The sequence below is a fragment of the Dysidea avara genome, chromosome 12 (genome assembly GCF_963678975.1).
Source record: "Dysidea avara chromosome 12, odDysAvar1.4, whole genome shotgun sequence".
In the NCBI taxonomy this organism is placed as follows: Eukaryota; Metazoa; Porifera; class Demospongiae; order Dictyoceratida; family Dysideidae; genus Dysidea; species Dysidea avara.
The window spans coordinates 14,750,636-14,770,150 of NC_089283.1; the positions used below are offsets into that span (position 1 = coordinate 14,750,636).

The 19,515-nt window shown below is 39.3% G+C and overlaps 3 protein-coding genes across 7 annotated transcripts; 2 read left to right on the forward strand and 1 right to left on the reverse strand.

The window, feature by feature from the left end:
* The first annotated feature begins 4 nt into the window (after positions 1–4).
* On the forward strand, positions 5–1,768 carry LOC136240087 (serine/Arginine-related protein 53-like). The gene is made up of 9 exons (XM_066030931.1): positions 5–180; positions 243–250; positions 510–597; positions 646–702; positions 759–777; positions 1,071–1,149; positions 1,196–1,314; positions 1,371–1,526; positions 1,595–1,768. Exons 1-9 carry the CDS (start codon positions 50–52, stop codon positions 1,700–1,702), a joined length of 765 nt encoding a protein of 254 aa, XP_065887003.1. The 5' UTR covers positions 5–49; the 3' UTR covers positions 1,703–1,768.
* Positions 1,769–2,170: 402 nt separating this feature from the next.
* On the reverse strand, positions 2,171–5,985 carry LOC136241392 (uncharacterized). 2 transcript variants are annotated; one of them, XM_066032587.1, is made up of 5 exons: positions 5,872–5,985; positions 5,697–5,752; positions 5,304–5,567; positions 5,101–5,235; positions 2,171–4,412 (listed from the first exon to the last, which is right to left on the reverse strand). In XM_066032587.1, exons 2-5 carry the CDS (start codon positions 5,749–5,751, stop codon positions 4,078–4,080), a joined length of 789 nt encoding a protein of 262 aa, XP_065888659.1. In that variant the 5' UTR covers position 5,752; positions 5,872–5,985; the 3' UTR covers positions 2,171–4,077. The 2 variants fall into 2 exon arrangements, with proteins under 2 accessions (XP_065888659.1, XP_065888660.1); XM_066032588.1 differs by having other exon boundaries at positions 4,341–4,408.
* A 5,141-nt stretch (positions 5,986–11,126) lies between these two features.
* On the forward strand, positions 11,127–19,515 carry LOC136241180 (keratin-associated protein 10-6-like). Of its 4 annotated transcripts, XR_010694211.1 has the most exons (5): positions 11,127–11,558; positions 12,214–12,396; positions 17,170–17,358; positions 17,459–18,706; positions 18,838–18,970. XR_010694211.1 is itself a non-coding variant. In XM_066032357.1 (4 exons), the coding sequence occupies exons 1-4, from the start codon at positions 11,186–11,188 to the stop codon at positions 19,194–19,196; spliced, it is 1,104 nt and encodes a 367-aa protein (XP_065888429.1). In that variant the 5' UTR covers positions 11,127–11,185; the 3' UTR covers positions 19,197–19,515. The 4 variants fall into 4 exon arrangements, 3 of the variants coding, with proteins under 3 accessions (XP_065888429.1, XP_065888431.1, XP_065888430.1); XM_066032357.1 differs by lacking the exon at positions 17,459–18,706 and having other exon boundaries at positions 18,838–19,515; XM_066032359.1 differs by having other exon boundaries at positions 17,426–18,981.

The window sequence follows — 19,515 nt, forward strand, 5'->3', positions numbered from 1 at the left end:
AGTAACTCAATATTGTATAAATTATTGATTGTGGGTGCGAGTTTTTAGCATGGGGCGCTCGAGAAGCCCTCGCAGAAAAAGCGAGCGAAAGCGAAGCAGATCTCGTGAAAGGAAAAGACGACGCCGCAGTACTTCAAGCAGCTCAGATTCTGGCCATCACAAGCGAAGACGGGACAAAAAGTACGTTTCGAATCTTGCCACTGTTTTGGAGACACTAACTTTTCCATGTTTTCTCCCCCAAGAAGTTCAGGTAAAATAATTTCAGTGTGGTTGTATTTTATTAGTGAATTTACACGCATGTCAAAGGCAGGTTGAGTTTCACATGTGTTGTGCATTTTTACGCGCCATTTTCAGTAATTGGGTAACCGGCTCGGAAAGACTTATTTGCATGAAGACTTTTTTGTTGAGCAGTATAAATACCATGGTAGTTTGAAGTACATGGTAAATGATCTTTGTTGACAAACCAGACCATTCCTACAGTCTGTATTGAATAATTTGTCTTCTTGTAGGTCATGGGAGGCGATCGAGGAGCAGATCACGCGAGAGACATAGTAAACACCACAAACAACATAGATCTCATGACCGACACAGAAAAAGGTGAATTCAGAGTGTACTGTTGGTAGTAGAAGTAATGGTTGCCATTAGGTCTGAATCACCACCACCAGCAAAAGAGAAAGTTGATGGGAAGAAAGATTCAAATGAGTGAGTACATGGTAGGCAATATCAGCAATGTTTGATTGTGTTCCTTCTTTCTATAGGGATCCAACCAGTAACCTGGTACTGTACTTAGAATACTGTGTGTTGTGTGTGTGTGTGTGTGTGTGTGTGTGTGTGTGTGTGTGTGTGTGTGTGTGTGTGTGTGTGTGTGTGTGTGTGTGTGTGTGTGTGTGTGTGTGTGTGTGTGTGTGTGTGTGTGTGTGTGTGTGTGTGTGTGTGTGTGTGTGTGTGTGTGTGTGTGTGTGTGTGTGTGTGTGTGTGTGTGTGTGTGTGTGTGTGTGTGTGTGTGTGTGTGTGTGTGTGTGTGTGTGTGTGTGTGTAAGTAGTTCCTAGTGGTGCTACCATTATATTAGACTGGAGCTGAGAAGGTAAGAGCCAGACTGAAAATGTTACTGGACCAACAAGAGAAGAAGAAAAAAGAGGAAGAACAAAGTCAGTTCATAATTCAAAACATTTTGAATTATACATGTACTACCAGTGAAGATGGAGAGGATATTAACTGTTCCAAGTTCCAAGCAAATAGCCAGTATAGAAAAGGAAGGATTTCATCAGCAGCGATTCGAAAGTGCTCTAAGGGCTACGAAAACAACCACCAAGGTGCACTAGATAATTGTCACATGTGACTTAAAACCAAGTGCATGTCTTATATATAGGATAAAAGCAGTTCTGAAACAACTCCATTTCCTACCATTTCTATCAGTGAGCAGGACCATGATAGTGCTATATTTGGTGATAAAGATGTAACTGTCAGTAATGTTTCAAAACCACCAGAAGAAAAGAAATCACAACCAGCAGTAGTATCTGCAACAGTAAGTGTTACTTACTTTTTTACAACCTAACTACAGTGTATATGCATCTTTCTTTTTTTATATGTTAGCAATTGTCATCGTCAGAGAAGAAAGCTAGATGGCTTGAGAAGCTCAACAAGATGAGATCAAAATACTCGAAGCCTCCTTCAGATGAACCAACTGAACCCCTCACCTAACATGATCACATACATATTCACATTTTTTCATATAACTGTTAAAAACATGTCAATTCAGAACAATGAGCTTTGATGGTTTACTTATGAGTAATGTGCTGGTATTCCCACATCTTTGTTCTTAGCCAAAGTTCAGTGTTTGATTATTCTAATGAAACACTACTCTAATAGTCAATGAAATGCTCTAATAGAACAGTCGAGTCTTTGTCAGCTGGTTTTTTTTTGCTTTTAATGTATCAGTGAGTCTAAAAAACAAGGAGTCTTGTTTTTACCATTAGCAGTTGCAATGAAAAGACATTGATCCTAGCTAAGTACATTATAGTTAATACAATAAACTGAGAAAATCAACTGTTGAATTCATTTGAAGCTATATGACTGCCTGATATGTTCCTGATTTGATGCAATAAGCGACTGTTGTATTAGGATAGATCACTAGTCTGTTTAATAAGCAATAGTGAAAACACTGTTGTAAAATGCTTAAAATAAAATATAATGCAGTCCATTAATCAAATTGAAATTATGTTATCTGTTCAACACACATGATGCTTGATTGGTACTGATAATTAATACAACATATTTACAACTACTACATATGTACAACAATAACTTTAAGATATGTAGTTCATGCACAAGATGTTTAGTTTTGTATGGCAACCTCGAATTTCTCTGTTCTTTTTAACTTCGTTTTGTAGAGAATTGATCAACTTCTCATCATCTTCAGGGTAATAAGGTAACTGTAGCTCTTCCAAAGTGTTGTTAAGGTAGAGTGACTGTACCACACACTGAACAGCTTCTGCACTGATCGCATTGTTTGTCATCTTCAGGATGACCAGAGATGTATTCTCTTTCAGTGAAGTAACAATGGCATCACATGCTTCATCAGTGATGTAACCAAGGCAGATGACGAAGTTTGTTCCCCACTGCTAGTGCAGTGAAGAGGGCAATAGTTGCAGTAGATGATAGACTGGTAGCCAACATGTACAGTTCTAACAGCTTAGAGGAGGGATGGGACAACATGTCATAAAGTGAATGATCCTCTCTAATGGTCTGGTTACTAAAAACCCACAATACCTCCACTTGGCAGTGGATGACAAGGTCACTGATGGCAGAGGAGGATGACCTTGTGAGGCTGTTATCACTTAAGTTCAATTCTCGGATAGTGAGATCAGTATGTAACAGGTTACGATGTATTACATGAAGACCATGATCTTGAATGCAGCACCGTTGTAAGTCAACCTTCACCCACTGTTTGCAGGGTGAGGATGTAAGAAAGAGAACGACACACTGTATATCATAAGCAGATAACCTAATTTCCTCGAGATTAAACACTTCGTTGAAGCATTTTGAACCTTGGATAAATTGACACATGAATTCATCCCCAGCCTCATAAAAGCAATGCAAGAGGTGTAAACATTTCATTTGATTGCTGAGAAATTTATCTAAAATAATTACATTGTCTCTTGTTCTATCAGGTTAGAAAAATTGCTTGATAATTTGTAAGAAGGAAGGCTGCTCATTTGTGTGCTTAAGGAACTGTTTAAATGCTGATTGTTGTCCACGGGTGAGTGCAACGTAAATAGAAAACATGTTAGCATGAGGACTGCTCCAGAACTTCTCTTGGAGTACCATTAGCTGGTCACATGCTGGTAGCTGAATGACATGGAAAGCTGACAAGAACTCTTGTATAAAGAAATGTGAAAATTTGAAAGTCAACGCTTTCTCAGTTAAGCCGAACTGTTGAACAGCATGGAGAAGGCCAAGTCCATTGACTTCACCAGGAATGGCTGTAAAGCCTGGACAAGAAGCTCTTATCTCTTCAAAAGTAAAGATTACCTTGTTAACATCAATAGCTTCGAACGACAGCTTAGCTAGCTGCTTGATAATTTCCTTGCAGGGCTTTGGTAAGTCATGAAAATATGTGTTGTTATTTGTTAGAGGATGACCAGACTTGGCAAGATGCTGACGGATAGTGAGACAGATGAAACAGTGATAAAAGTCCGCAGAAGTACTGGGAAGAGGAACTCCTTGTTCATACAAATAAAGCAGTGCTGCCATAACAAAAGGAACATAGCAAAGGTTGTTTATTATGAAGTGGCTCTCAAGATATTCAGTAAGCTCTTTGACCTTCTGTGGATTTCCCTTAACCGACTCTTCAATGTAAAGCCTTCGTTCCTCTTCAGCTAAACCCAGTAAGTGGAGTTTGATGGTAACTTCGTGTCGGAGCTTCACTGAGGCACGTGGATGAGATGACACTATCAAGCCACATCTAGGCAGCACCTGACGTTTAAGTATACCACCCATCAAGCCATCATTCTGAAGGTTTTCTGGGAATTGATCAAAGTCATCAAAAAGAAAAAGGAGATCATTACCATAATTCTTTATGAAATAGTCGCTACAAGCTGTAGCAATTGTTGCATCTTTCTGGTCTGGCTGACAGAAAATCTCAAGAAGGTCACTGAGGACTGAAATTTGTGTACAGCAGGATCGCACAATTGCACAAGAATAACTAACTTAAATTTTTGTAACAGTTGCTTTGTACTCCACTTGTATGAGATTTCATGTAATAGTGTAGACTTTCCAGTGTCAGGCAACCCCTCAACTAAAAGGAACTGTGGATGATCACTCTCTTCCAGTGGGGCCAGGATATTTATCAGTTGTTCAGTTGTAGTAGCAACTTCATGGCTTTCAAGTCCACAACACTTGGAGGCACTACCTGAGAAAGGGAGGTCATCAATATATATGTGACCCAGTCTGACAAAAACGGTTTTATCGCCTATTTTAAAAGTATCGAGAAATGCTGGTTTTAAGTATTCAGTGCGTTGTAGCTCGCCAATGGTAGAAGTTAAGTGTACCAAATTTTCACACGATTTACAACAACTTTTTACGTAGCTTCAAGAGCATCTACAGTAGAAGTAGCCAACACTTAAGTTTCCGCCATTTTAGATAGTTTTATACTGGGGTTGACTCTGCCAGGAGAGCTCCAAAAGGGGTGGGAGGCGAGGGCCGGGGGATTGTATAAAAATTAAAGAAGAAGGCGTAGGGATGAATTGGGCCAAGTTATGAGCCATTAAGGTCTCAAAACTGGCTGAAATGAGAGGACATTTACAGCAAATGTCTTTATTCAACTCCACGAAGCTGTACAGCCACACACAGCCATCCCCAGACTGGCCAGAGCTCCATTGGGGCCCAGACTGCTTGTACGGCTCACCTCTGTGCTTAGGAAAAGCAGCCAGAAAAAGCAGACCACTCAAGTCTGGCTGATTTTGATTGTGAAATTTGATAGTTTATTTATGTAGCTTTGTGTTCTTGGTGAAAATCAAATCTGCTGTCATGGGCGGTAAGACAGGTTTTGACAGACCCAGTCACATATCTGCATGATGGCATTGCAGTTGAGTGCTTACCTCGACAGTGAACTAACAGTAGTGGTATGAATTTCTTTGGTTTTGTAGGCGGCCAAACATCTTCATCAACAGAAAACTGTGCTTGTATATTCATTTGGCTCATTCTTTCAGACAATATGGTAACTGCATTTGCTCCTGTAGACAAGAGATTTACATGATTGTATGGTAACAGAAAACAGTTAAGAATTATTGCAGCATCATACCTTGGTCAGCTTGATTGGTGGTGGACACTGCAAGTGATTCAATCACTTTAAACAGCTTCTCCCAACTAGCAGAAGGGTCAACTTCAAGCCACTTCTCCAACATAGCATTACAACAAGCTGGCACACCATCCATGTCAGTGCTGTGTTCTATGATGTTGAGTGTTTCATTAGGTAGATCCAGCTGTGTTCCTATCACTCTCCAGTAGACAGCATAACAGTGAGTGATGTGGTTTTGGAGGTCCTTCAGTAGTGGAGTACTGGTAGCTGCAGTAAAGGAAAATTTGTGCTTAATGAAACCAGGAGTACATGATAATCTTTTATTATTATGTATATGAAACCTGTAAGTTTTCGCATTTGTACGAATTTATAAGTACATAATTTTTTTCATCATACCTTTGTCGGAGCTCTTAAACTGGTCTAGTCCTTCAGAAACACTATTATTAGCCATCCTGTAACCAAAAAACCAAACTAGTTTAATATGAACGTGCCGAGCGCTGTTTCACTCGAGGTTTCACTAGCTCGAGCACTAGCTACATGTCATTGTCATATCAGATCACCAGTCACTTACCTGTTTTACATATATTCAAAGCTGGCGAAACTGTGGCACGAAGTGGAATCAGAACAACCGAGGAACACCGAACAGCTGACTGATCTATACACCGTTAGTCTAGTGTGCGCCCGACTGCGAGAATAATGAATCTATGCGGTCACTATCAACGGAAGTTAATTCCATATTTGGAAGAAATCACCTGAATCGGAAATTTACCGCAATTAGATCCATGTGATAGCATCAGATCCAGACATACAGCAGGGAACAGCGACAGTATGATAGTTCCCCCCCCCCTGCGGGGGTATTTAGCACCCCTTGCCACCACCCCTAGCACTAGATGTTGAGTATGATAGTTCGACCTATCCGCCATCGAACATTAAGGGACACCAGGAGTCTGAGTCTCAGACTGTCAGGACATGTCAAGGCACAAGTGCATGTCTACATTGTGGAAATGGTGGTAGCTATAGTGTTCATTTGATTCCGTGTTCTAGCAGACATTGAATATCAACTTTCAAAGTGATTTGTAATCCAGGTACGGGTGTGTGTGTGTGTGTGTGTGTGTGTGTGTGTGCGTGCGTGCGTGTGTGTGTGTGTGTGTGCGTGCTTGTGTGTGTGTGTGTGTGTGTGTGTGCGTGCTTGTGTGTGTGTGTGTGTGTGTGTGTGTGTGTGTGTGTGTGTGTGTGTGTGTGTGTGTATGTGCGTGCATGTGTGTACGTGTACATGTGTGTGTGTACGTGTACATGTGTGTGTGTGTGTGTGTGTGTGTGTGTGTGTGTGTGTGTGTGTGTGCGTGCATGTGTGTACGTGTACATGTGTGTGTGTACGTGCGTGCATGTGTGTACATGTGTGTGTGTACGTGTACGTGTGTGTGTGTGTGTGTGTGTGTGTGTGTGTGTGTGTGTGTGTGTGTGTGTGTGTGTGTGTGTGTGTGTGTGTGTGTGTGTGTGTGTGTGTGTGTGTGTGTGTGTGTGTGTGTGTGTGTGTGTGTGTGTGTGTGTGAATACACTCTGATTTGCATTGAGAAGAATGAGAAGTGCATATAGAGCAGCAGGTGATCAACTAAAGCCAGTCATTTCTTGAGTAGCTATAAAGTGGTCTCCAAAACAGTATTGTCAACTGGAAAATGCTAACTATATACTTGCATTGACTGTAAGCCACAGACCTAGATGTACAAGGCAGATAGCAACACTAGATATGTTGGAGTGCACCTTTTTCATGGCTATACTGATAGCAGCCAACTTTAATTGTTATCATATTAACTAGCTACCATTAACAGATCATCAAATGTGCATGTGCATGGTCCAATGACACCACAGTAGTAAACTATCTCTATCTTTCGATAGACACAGTGCTAGCTACATTGTAACTGCATGTTAACAGCTGCAATAAATTAGCATTTAATGGATTGATTAATTAATTGAAAAGGTAATGATGTGACAGTACTAGTAGAAGTATTGGTTGGTCTCTGAGTATTTGTCTGGCAGAAACCTTAATTGTTATAACTACATATTCATCACTTTAGGCTGAGATCTATGCAGTCAATGTGTGCATGTACGCATGCAACGAATACATTTATTTTGCAGATGGGGTCATATACAGTCTATGCCAGTATGAGTCTCTTTCTATCAGTCCTCCTGACTGGATTACAGGAAGTATAGCTGTTTGTATATAGCTATAGCTTCTATTATGTTGTTGGATAAAAAGAGAAACTCAATAGTTACCACACTGTCAGTCAGCATGCACTTAGAACTATATAATCTCATGTGTCATGTGATGTACTCAATGATCACATGTGTCATGTGATGTACTTGTGCTGTAAAGCTTAATAATAAAAATTGACAATAGCACAATTTGCTGCATGGTCAAACATTGTGGTGTTTTAAGCTAGATGTAAAACTTTACAAATTTATATCCTTTGCACCATATATAGATACATTTTGTATGTCTTTTAAGAAAAAAACATTGAAACTAACTATGTAATGGATGGTAAGATGTTTCTTGCTATGCAATCCTTAGCTATTGATAATTGATTGATCATCATCCAATATAACTGCATGCATGATTTATAATTTACTCTAGAAAGTGTTGCTCATGTGATCATTAAGGCAACACTTGAAATCATGCACCCCTAACTCACAGTACCGATACTGTTTTACTATAAACATTGTACCATCCTCTCCACTTCATTATCACTATTACCAATTGATTATATACTACTTCAGTCTTTTCAAGAACAATCTGGCCAAGATTGGAATAATGATTTACCTAATTACTGAAACTGAGTAACTAACACTCTACCCCTGTTCAAGTCCAAGCTGCAAATGCTATCCAACTCTTGAATGACAATTTCTTTAGCAAATAACACTGTTGATGTAGCATATATATTATGATTGCATTTTTGGGGCTGCCATGGTCCCCGCCCTGGACACATCAGACTGGCACTCCTTGTCTGTATATCCAGTAAATTTAAATTGAATGAAATGAATAAAATTGCTGTGTAAATCAGCACTTATAGGGTTGAAATAACAATATAAAACCTCAGTTATTCAAACCTGCATGGTGCTCAGCTAACTTAAAAAGTCTACATAATTTTTCAGTTGAAGTTGGGTGTAAAATCATTTGAAAGAAGTGTAGCTACTGGATATAGCTACTTTGAAAAATCTTTAGATATATTGCTCTAAACTATAGTATGTTCATGTTGAGCTGAATCCTCAAAAACATTTAATAACTCATGGATGCGATTACACATGATCTTGAAATTTGGCTCATTTATAGTACTGCTTGACCTGCCAAAAATATTTCAAAATCTTTTTGTTCAAATGTTTGACAAAATTAATTATGGCCAATCAAAATTTTCACAATACATTTCTTATGGAGAAGCCATATAAGTACAGTGTCCATTACTGCCCTTTCCTGAACTTGTAATGAAGCCAAACCGTACGTGTCTGCTGTTGACACCCTTGCTGTTACCAATAATCATCTGGTTGGCTGAAATGTTAACTCTGTTGAGAAAAAATCCACTTTAATTTTTAGCTGTTTTTGATTCAGCTCAATGTGAACATACTATAGTCAGTGTTCTAGTGAATGTGTTTGATATCAGGGTGCAGCTAAGCTATTCAGTTGAATCATAGATGGTGTATACTACGTACGTAGTATATAATATCTATGAGTGTGTAGTATATAATATCTATGAGTGCGTAGTATATAATATCTATGAGTGCTATGGTTGAATCAATGGAAAATTTTAAATATTCTAAGGCCATACCTATTTGATCTTATGTTGCGCGGGCCCGACCGACTGCATTTTTCTTCAAATGAAATAATTTTAAAAATCACGTGTGCGGATCACGTGTACTTAATTAAAGACAACACATCAACACCCTCGTGATATAGTCCAAAGGGACCATTGAAGATCGTCCAATGCTCTAAAATTGTAGAATACAATGGGAAAGCTCTTTTGGAGATATCTGATGCTACTAGAAGAGTATGAAACCTAGATTTTTAACTGTGTATGTACTATTATAGCTACATTCATTATTTGCATTTTGTATGCTTGTGTTTAAAATTTTTATCATTTTCATTTTCAAACCAACCTAGCTACCTACCCAAACTTTGCCCGCGCAACATAAGATCAAACTCACCTTTTACGTTGTGTGCCATCTTCCTCTTTGGGCTCCTTTCCCTCACATTTTGACCTTAGGTTGCGAGAATGCCTTAGTAGAATCTTGTGTTGTGGAATTTCTGATAGTAGTTGGACACAAGCCACCTTGCCATTTAGGTTAGGAGGCTTGGGCCTACGTGAATCTGAACGTTCTGCTACTCCTGCATTTGTGGGGTCCTGTAATTCTGCCCGTATTTTAGTGTCGCGCTTAGTGGAAACTTTTGATGTTTTTATGTCATTTCCCGGGGAGGATTGCTCCCTCGCTTTCTTCGAAGGTATGTCTGTTTCTGTGTTGTATAACTCCTCTCAAACTGACCTTCAAGCCATTTTAGATGATTCACTTTTTAAACAGCTTGTAAGCAGTTCCACTATTCGTGATCAAGCACGTCTGTGTGCTTTATCACATTCTTCTGGCACCAGGGCTGGTTGGCTTAAAGCACTTCCACAGCCTGCTTTGGGTCTAGCTATTCCTCCTCACGATTTTACTATAGCTTTACGTTTGTGGCTTGGCATTCCTTTGTTCCCTTCTTTACCACTCTGTACTTGTCTATCTGTCATTGACCAGTTTGGTGATCATCTGCTGGGGTGCTCTCATGGTCCCTTGAGGATCCAGCGTCATAATGCTTTAGTGTCTGTTGTACACCATGCCTTGCTGCAAGATCACCCTGGTGTTCTTAGGGAGCAAGGCATTTCATCTGACCAATCTCGTCCTGGCGACATATACCACCCTGACTTTCATCTTGGTCGTCCTGCCTATTTTGATTTCTCCGTCAGGAGTACCACTCAGTCTGCTGTCATATCTTCTGCTTCTTCTCAGGCTGGGGTGGCCGCTGCTGTTGGTGAGATAGCTAAGGACAACCAATACTAGGACATTGTGAATGATAATGGAGGAGATTTTATCCCTCTTGTATGTGAGACCTTTGGTGTTTGGTCACCATATGCCCTATCAATTTTAGGATCCATAGCTGACAGAACAACTGTTAGAAACGGTTTACCTAGAAAGTTTGCTGGGCGCCAACTCCTCCAGCAACTATATCTGTGACTTTTTATTTTTATTTTTTTTTTACAGTTACAATACAAATTACTCTACAACTAAACTACAAACACAATTAATTACAACGGGGGGTTGGGGAAAGGAAAATCAGAGTCCTCACACTGCAAAGCCCAGTACCGTAAAATCATACGGGTATTGTTCGTCCATAAAGAAACTGACAGTTGTTGTAACAAATGTTTACGAGCCTGTTTGGTTGATGCACCACTTCTGACTGTGGTGCGTTCAGCAATGGTACGAAGGGTCTGAAGCGCAAATGGTGACCAAAAACCAAAAGTTTCTACAAGTGGGACACTTTGTGGAGGTACAATGCGAAAATGATACTCCGCCAGTATTCGCTTACTGCTGAGGACGAATTTCCTGACTTTGACATTGATTAAGTTAAGTACGTAGGTAGTAATAAGTATATAGTAATAAGTAGTAGTATGGTGTAGTTGTCAGTATGTACGTGTGTTATGTCCATCTGGCGCGGCCGCCCCTTCGCAAATTTGCGAAGGGGCGGCCGCGCCAGACTGGATCAAATAGGTATGGCCTAATATAACAATCAGGAAACCATGCAAATATTTGAGGGGTTTCAATTAACGAGATTTTTAATTAGTTAAAACAAACAAGCATTCGTCATGGACGGGCGTGTCGCCATCACGACACTTTCCTTGTATTTAATCGCTGTCTACTGTTCCGTGATATTGGGATGTTCGTGCCCGCCATTATCGGGTGTTCCCCTCTCCAGGTCGGAATCATTGTGTCAGGACTACAACAGATCTAGTAACGTGTTGGTAGCACGAGTCATCAATGCGTCCTGCAACTGTGCCCCGTCTGGAAACGATGACGCATTCTTTCAAGATATCACGAATGTGTCTTGTGTGTCTGCTACCTTATCTACTGGAGGACATGTTGTAACTAGAGTGATTGTACAAGCTACTTGTAACATTGCTGAAGATGCATATGGAGTGTCATCTTGTGCCAGTATCACAAATAGCTTCGAGCCCAGTGGTAAGTCTAAAACAAGAAAAGAGTCTCTTAATAATGAGCTAATGACATAAATCAAGGGGGTGACACCCAGGCACTCACTGTAGGCAGATCTGCGACCCTGACAGTCAAACTCTAAGTCAGAGGTCAAGACCACCAAATTCGCGCCCTTGTAGATGATGAATTTGGTCATCATTATTGTATTGCTTGTTTTTTCTAGTGCACCAAAAAACTGATAGCTACTGATGGAAGATGAGTATTAAATATACCTTGTATTATAGCAGGTTGGCGGACAAAAAGTTTGGCAAATTTACCATGCAGCTAATATGGAACTATGTACTGAGTAGCTATTGCAGAATAAAGTTTGGTGAATTTCCTTGATTTGCCAAATTCACCAAACTTTAGTCAGCCCAAACTTTCATTGTTTATGGTAACACATTTACCTTAACACTTGGTCATTCTGTACCTTCCTTTATCATGACATAGTGCATTCACGTGATTTATAATCAAAATAATTAAAATTGGTGTTACCTAAAATTTTATGCGGGTGGTGACAGGAAACAAGCTAAGGAATAAAAATCAATGGTGGCCTTTACTTGGTTAGCTATTCATTTGTTTTTGTTTGGGGAATACAATGGCCCAACACATGTAATTATTTGTGTTTATAATTTCGTTGCAGAGTGTCCATACGAGGGGCAGGAGATGATGGATTGTGTTCCATTGTGTCAGAATACATGCTCTAATGTCAATGTTGATTCTCCATGTCCAGAGGTGTGCATTAGAGGGTGTGGCTGCCCAGGTAGTATGGTACTTGATGAAAATCGGGGGAGGTGTGTCAGGCAATCACAGTGTCCTAATGCAAGTAAGTAGGCTATAGTTGGTATACACACAGTTAGGTTTTCAAACAGCATAAGGATTGTTCATTGTGAAGATTAAAGCATGCAAACTACCGCAAATACTAGCTTATAACTATTTGGAGTAATGCTAAACTGTTAGCCGTGCATGCATAAGTGCAAGAGTTCATAATATGAACTCTTGATAAGTGTAATGCTGTTTGACTGCAAGTACCTTTGCTGAGATATGTACTAGTGGACCAGATCACAAACATACCTGTTCACTGTGATATCTTAGTAGTAGCTAATTTACTAAAGCTAAATTCACATCAATAAGATTATAATTCACTTTAATTCGCACTCTGAAACTATTACAAACAGCACACATTTATATAGTCACACTAAGAGAATGTTCCAGAACTACAAAGGAAATTAAAAGTTACTAAAATAAGTATCAAGTACAAGAAACTAAAAAAATAGCTAATTTTATTCATGAACATTAGTCTACATACTTAAAGATTATTGTCTCTATATAGTTCAAAGTCTACAATACCACATCTCCCTCTGTCAAGAGTGACTTTGTCCATCAAAGTTAAGTGTAAGACAGTCAGGAGGTCGACGTTGTCGTAACGAATAATGTCTTTCAGGAGGTTCTGTTGTAGCTGGATTAGTGGTATGTTGTTCAGTGGTAGTTTCAGAGACAGTGGTATCTTCTGGTGGTGAATAAGGATAAGTGTCAATGTCAATTGTGTCAGATGAGGTGGTAGCAGGTGTGGCTATAGCCTTTGGAGTCACTATCCTATGACATAGTTGGTCTATGTGACGTTTGACAGTTCTGCCATTATTAATTGCAACACTAAAAGTCACTGGACCCAGTTTCTGTAGAATCACGCCAGGTATCCACTTGTGTGGTCCATTGTATTCTCTGACAAATATAGTAGTGCCTGGAAACATGGGTTGTAATTTGGAACGTTTGTCATGATGTTGCTTTTGATCTGCATGTTTAGATGTCACTTGTTGTTTTGTGTTTGGCATCATTAGGTCAAAACGTGTTCTCAGTTTTCGTTTGAAGAACAGTTCACAAGGAGCAACATTAGTGGTGGCATGAGGAGTTGCACGATACTCAAACAAGAATTCTGTTAAACGGTGGTGAATTGATTTGCCATCATTGGAACTAGCCTTCAAAATACGTTTCAGTGCTTGTACAAAGCATTTGGCAAGGCCATTTGAGGCTGGATGATAAGGAGCACTGAGGATGTGTTTAATACGATTGCCTTCTAGAAATTGTGTGAATTCTGCAGATGTGAATTGAGGACCATTGTCTGATACTAATTGTTCTGGCAATCCATGACTTTACAGAGATAGTAGTTGACATCACTTCTACTTCTGGCCACTTTGAGTGTGCATCTACAACAATGAAAAACATGTGACCCAAGTATGGCTCTGCAAAGTCAACATGAATCCGTTTCCATGGGGTGTAAGGCCATATCCAAGGGTGTAGAGGTGCTGCAGCTGGATTGGCTTGGTTAGCTTGGCAAGATTGACAAGATTTGCCCAATTCTTCAATTGCTTTGTCTAGTCCAATCCACCGAAAGTAGCTTTGTGCAATTGCCTTCATTCTTGTAATTCCAGAGTGGTTAGCATTCAGTAATTGTGAATGAAGTGTCTGGTACAATCACACGCATACCCCACATCACACAGCCATTCTCAACACCAAGTTTATTCTCACGGTGTTTGTAAGGTTAGGTTCCTCTGGTAGGCTATCCTTCTTGTACATAACGATAGACTTTGCCAAGTATGGTGTCACGCCTGGTAGCTTTCTGAATATCTCCAAAAGTTACAGGAAGTGCTTGTACTTATGCAATATTAAAAGTGGTTACACACTGAGAATCTAAGTCTGGAAGTGTTGAAGGTAACGGTAACCTTGACAGACCATCAGCATTACCATGGTTTGTAGTGGACTTGTATTGGATAGTGTATTCATATGCTGACAATAAAATTGCCCATCTTTGTAAACGTGCAGCTGCTAGAGAGGGTATTCCCTTCTTTGGTCCCATGATTGTAACTAATGGTTTGTGGTCAGTTATGAGAGTGAAATTACGCCCATAGAGGTAACGGTGAAACATTTTAACACCAAAGATCAGTGCCAGAGCTTCCTTTTCTAGCTGTGCATAGTTCTTTTCTGCACTTGTTAATGTACGGGAAGCAAAAGCTATTGGATGCTCGGAACCATCTGAGAAAATAGGAGAAATAACTGCACCCACTCCATATGCAGAGGCGTCAGCTGCTAAGGCAATTGGCAAATTGGGGTTAAAATGAGTAAGTACACAAGCTGAAGTTAGCTGATTCTTGGCATTCTGAAAAGCTTTGGAACACTCAGTTGACCAACACCATTTCTTGTTTGATTGTAAAAGTGAGTTCAAAGGGTATAAAAGTGTTGACAAATTTGGAATATATTTTCCATAATAGTTAATCAAGCCCAAAAATGATCTACGCTGTTGCACATTGGCAGGAGGTGGGACTTTTACAATGGTCTCTACCTTGGAAGAGACAGGTTCAATACCATCTTTAGTTATCACATGTCATAAGTACTCAATAGTCTTAAGTAGGAACTCACACTTCTCCAGTTTCAATCTGAAACCATGAGTAGTCAGTCGTGTAAACACTTGTTCAAGGATATGGAGGTGACTGTCTTCATCTGAGGTACTGACCAATATGTCATCAATATAGCAGCACACTCCAGGAATTCCTTGTAGAACAGTGTCCATCAGTTTTGGAAAAATAGCTGGAGCTGAGGAAATGCCGAAAGGCAATCAGTTGTAGGCATACAGACCTTGATGAGTGTTAATAATCAAGTAAGGTTTTGAGTTGTCTTCAATTGGCAACTGTAAGTAGGCTTGGGACAAGTCTAACTTAGAGAATATTTTCCCTGCTAATAAGGTAGAAAACAGCTTTTCAGGAGTTGGTAATGGATATTCTTCAACTGACAAAGCTTGGTTGACGGTAACTTTGTAATCTCCACAAATACGAAATTTCCCATCTTTCTTTGGGACTGGAACAATTGGTGTGGCCCACTGGCTATGAGGAACCTTAGAGATAATCCCTTGCTTTCTAGCCGACCAAGTTCTTGGCTGATGGCATCTTTGATTGCAAGGGGGACTGGTCGTGGTTTGAAAAATCGTGGAGTAGCATCTGGCTTTATGTGAAGTAAAGCTGTAAATGGCTGAATCTTTTCAAGCTCTTTTGAAAACAGTGTCTCATGTTGCTGTAAAAGTGAGTTAAGTGGCTTCAATTTAACTGTTCTTATGATGAAATTGTTGTGTCAGTCAAGTTGAATGTGTTTCAGCCAATGTCTGCCTAGGAGACTTGGTCCATTCCCTTTTACAACCACTAGCATCAGTTTCTTTGTTTAGTTGCCGTACTTCACTGTCACATTGAGTGTGCCCTCTACCTTCATACATTCATCTGTGTATGTTTTGAGTACCAGGTTAGATGAGTGTAGAGTTTTGTTTCTAAACAAAGCTTGTTTTGTGGCTTCTGATATGACAGAGAAGGCTGCCCCTGTATCAACCTCCATGTCAAGTTTCTGTCCATTTAAAGATAATGAAACAATAATGGGGTCAGCAGAACGAGTGTCCACTCTATGGAGCCCAAATTCATCTTCACTGCTATTAGCATTTTCATCAGCAGGTGGTTGTGTGTCATCTTGTAAATGGTGAGTCTTTTTGCCTTTGATGTAAAGTTTTTGTTTACCCAGTTGATTTAATTTGAGGGACTTTGGTATGTGAAGCCTTAGAGCGACAGGCGGGCGATATGTCCAGTCTTGCCACAGTTGTGACTTTGAGTCTCTTTAAATTTGCAGTTTGCAGCATTGTGATTTGAACGCCCACAACGGTAGCAGCTTTCAAATTGACAGTTAGAGTTTGCTGGGCGTCTTATTACACTGATTGTGTCAGTCTTCTTAAATGATGTAGAGTCTTTATCAGCTGATTCTACCCCCCTTGCGATTTCTAAAGTCTTAGGATAGGTCAAGGTAGTCTCTGCTAATAGACACATTGTATGGCTTCATGACTTGACGGAGCCTACATACAAAACGATCACACAATGAGTAGCAAGCTTCCTCAAGGCTGCATCATACTGTGCAATTGACTCAGTAGCTGTCTGATCATGTTTATGGAAATGAAATCTTTCTGTAATTATGGAGCGTTTTGGTTCAAAGTGATCGAGTAGAGCTTTTGAAATAGCTTCAAGTGATTTTCACCTGGTGTAGCTGGAGCAAGTAGATCACTTAGGAGAGTGTAAATAGGAGCACCAATTGAACAAAGTAACACTGCAACTTGCTTCTTAGCAGCAATCTTATTGGCTTCAAAGTATAAGGTTACTCTTTGCAAGTATGACTTGATAGAGTCTGATTCAGGTCAAAATTCCTGCAGTTTTCCTAAATGAGTAGCCATAGTGTGAGTATATAGAAATTCTCGTCGCCAATATGTGATATCTTAGTGGTAGCTAATTTACTAGAGCTAAGTTCACATCAATAAGATTATAATTCACACTCTGAAAGTATTACAAACAGCGCACATTTATATAGTCACACTAAGAGAATGTCCTAGAACTACAAAGGAAATTAAAAGTTACTAAAATAAGTATCAAGAACTAAAATAGCTAATTTTATTCATGAACATTAGTCTACATACTTAAAGATTATTGTCTCGATATAGTTCAAAGTCTACAATACCACACTCACATTGATAAAGAATGCTATTGCTATTGGTGTAGTTGTTACTTGCCACTTCTGATTTCAGATGCAGCTTGTCCAATTGTTGGCCAGGTTACAACATCATGTGCCAGTGCTTGTCCCCCAGATTGTTTGCGTCTTTCTAGTGGAATAATTGAACCCTGTCCAGCAGTGTGTGCCAGATGTGATTGTGCAGGAGATGACGAAGTAGTAGACTACATCACTGGCAAATGTGTACGCCAAGAACAGTGTACTGGTAAGTTATTTTATATCAATTATTTAGTGTAATGTATTGTAATTGCTTGCTGCTATAATTTTTATAGTCTTGATGTCTACATAGAAATGTTTTACCATAGCTACTATCACAGCAGAAGTGCCAAGGTGTAAAATGGTCTCATTGGTAATGTGAAAGTGATGTAGATGGCTGATAGTGATTTTAACTATGACACTTATCCATACAGGAGTCTGGGAATGTATTTACTAAAAGCATTTTCGGATCTGGTGTTTATTGTGCTTAAGTTCTTATTAAGTTTTTAGTGTGCAACGGGAAAAGAGTGGTAATGGTTAAAGTGGTGGTTATTGTGCTTAAATTATCAACTTGCAGGTTGAAATCATAACAGTACAGTAGCGATTATACCACAATGCTGCAAAAACTGAGCCATTATAGAAATATGATACACATCAAAGAACACCATCTATTGTCAAATCCTGCATTATAACCATCATAGAAGAAATGTTTAAAAATCACTAAAGTGTGCCTTGCCTGCCCATTTTGCATCATAATAACAAAATATGTGGCTTGTGCCTTTTAGGGTTCCGAGAAGTAATTCCTCTCTGCACTTGCCTTTTTCTTTTATCTCCAATCTTCCTAGTAGTAATCTTAGGAAACTATATAGATATGATAAAATTTCTCTGTCAAGATGCACGTCTGAGAAAAAGTTTAATATACTTTAATAGAACAGTCAGTAACTCTAATGGAGCAATCACACAATCACATAACAGTTTGCCATGACTGTTTTATATAATAGAGAATATTTCTACTTGGCCAAATGAGGTTTTTTGCAAGCACCATTATTTACACTTCTTCACAAGCCAGAGCAGTAGAGCACAGAAGAACACCTGACTAACCGCTGAACTGGTTTGTATTTCAGCAAGTTCTTTTTTGTAGGTGAATATTGATTTCATGAACTAATGAATTATTGTTACTGTGTGTATCTAAGGTACTTGGTATCAGTCCTTGTACTTGCAGATACTTCCCAGTAAGTACTTATTACTTGGAGTATTGGTAAAAAGTGGAATCGGTACACTTGACACCAACAGTCAAGATTGAGATACTCTAAGCAATTATCCGAATACAACAACCATGTACAATATTCTAATAGAACATGCATACATCATAACTACAAGAAAAACTAAATAACTATTGTATTTAAAAACTAATTTAGGGATCTACTGTTATGTAAAAGTAACGTGAATGCTGGCAGGTTACAACATAACTGTGTGGGAAATCTCAACATGTGTTGGGCATTGAATAACACACCTATTGTATATGTACAGGAAAGGATTTTGTTTTCTTTCAAAGGTATCTCTGCACTGAAATTAAGGTATTGTAGAAGCCTGCTGCATTTTGTTACGAAACTAGTTTGCAATTATAGCTATTTAGGTTCTGTTATATCAGTCAATCTTATAATATTATGTATGGTTATATGATTCATTAATTTTATTTCTTCAACAGCTTGTCCTATTGAAGGTCAAGTGTACACAACTTGTGGTTCATCTTGTCCCCTAACTTGTGATAATGTCAACAACATAACAAATTGTGATGCTAGCTGCTGGCAAGGCTGTGAGTGTCCATCAGGAACTGTGATTGATTTACAGAGCAGGAGATGTGTACAGCCCAGCCAGTGTGGTGTACAGCCTTCCATAACAATGGTGGATAGAAGGAATCAAAGTGATCAGTGTACTCCACGATTTGTGTGTCCTCATAATGAAGGTATAGATTATAATATTTGCCAGTATACTGTGGAGGTTACTGAAGTTTTCAAGGGGACTTACCAGGTAATAACATATAGTTTTTTAAGATTTGGTATATAGTTGCATCATATAGGTTTAAAAGCTACCCTAATTATACTACAGTGCTTATAACTAAATAGATGGGCTAGGATTGAATGGTTTGTACAGATGTGTCCTGATGTGAGCATAAGACAACATGTAGGATGCCATTCTAATTCCATCAGTTTATAAGGGAATTGATAAGTGAAGTTTCAGTACTGGGTAAAATTACATCCAACCTGGTGCAGTGGTATGCTCTAAAATACTACATGTGTGGGTTTGAATGCCAGAGTAGTCTCTTTTTTTTGTTTACTGTAGGGGATTTTGGACCTCCATTATCCAAAACCTGTGTGTGTCAGTT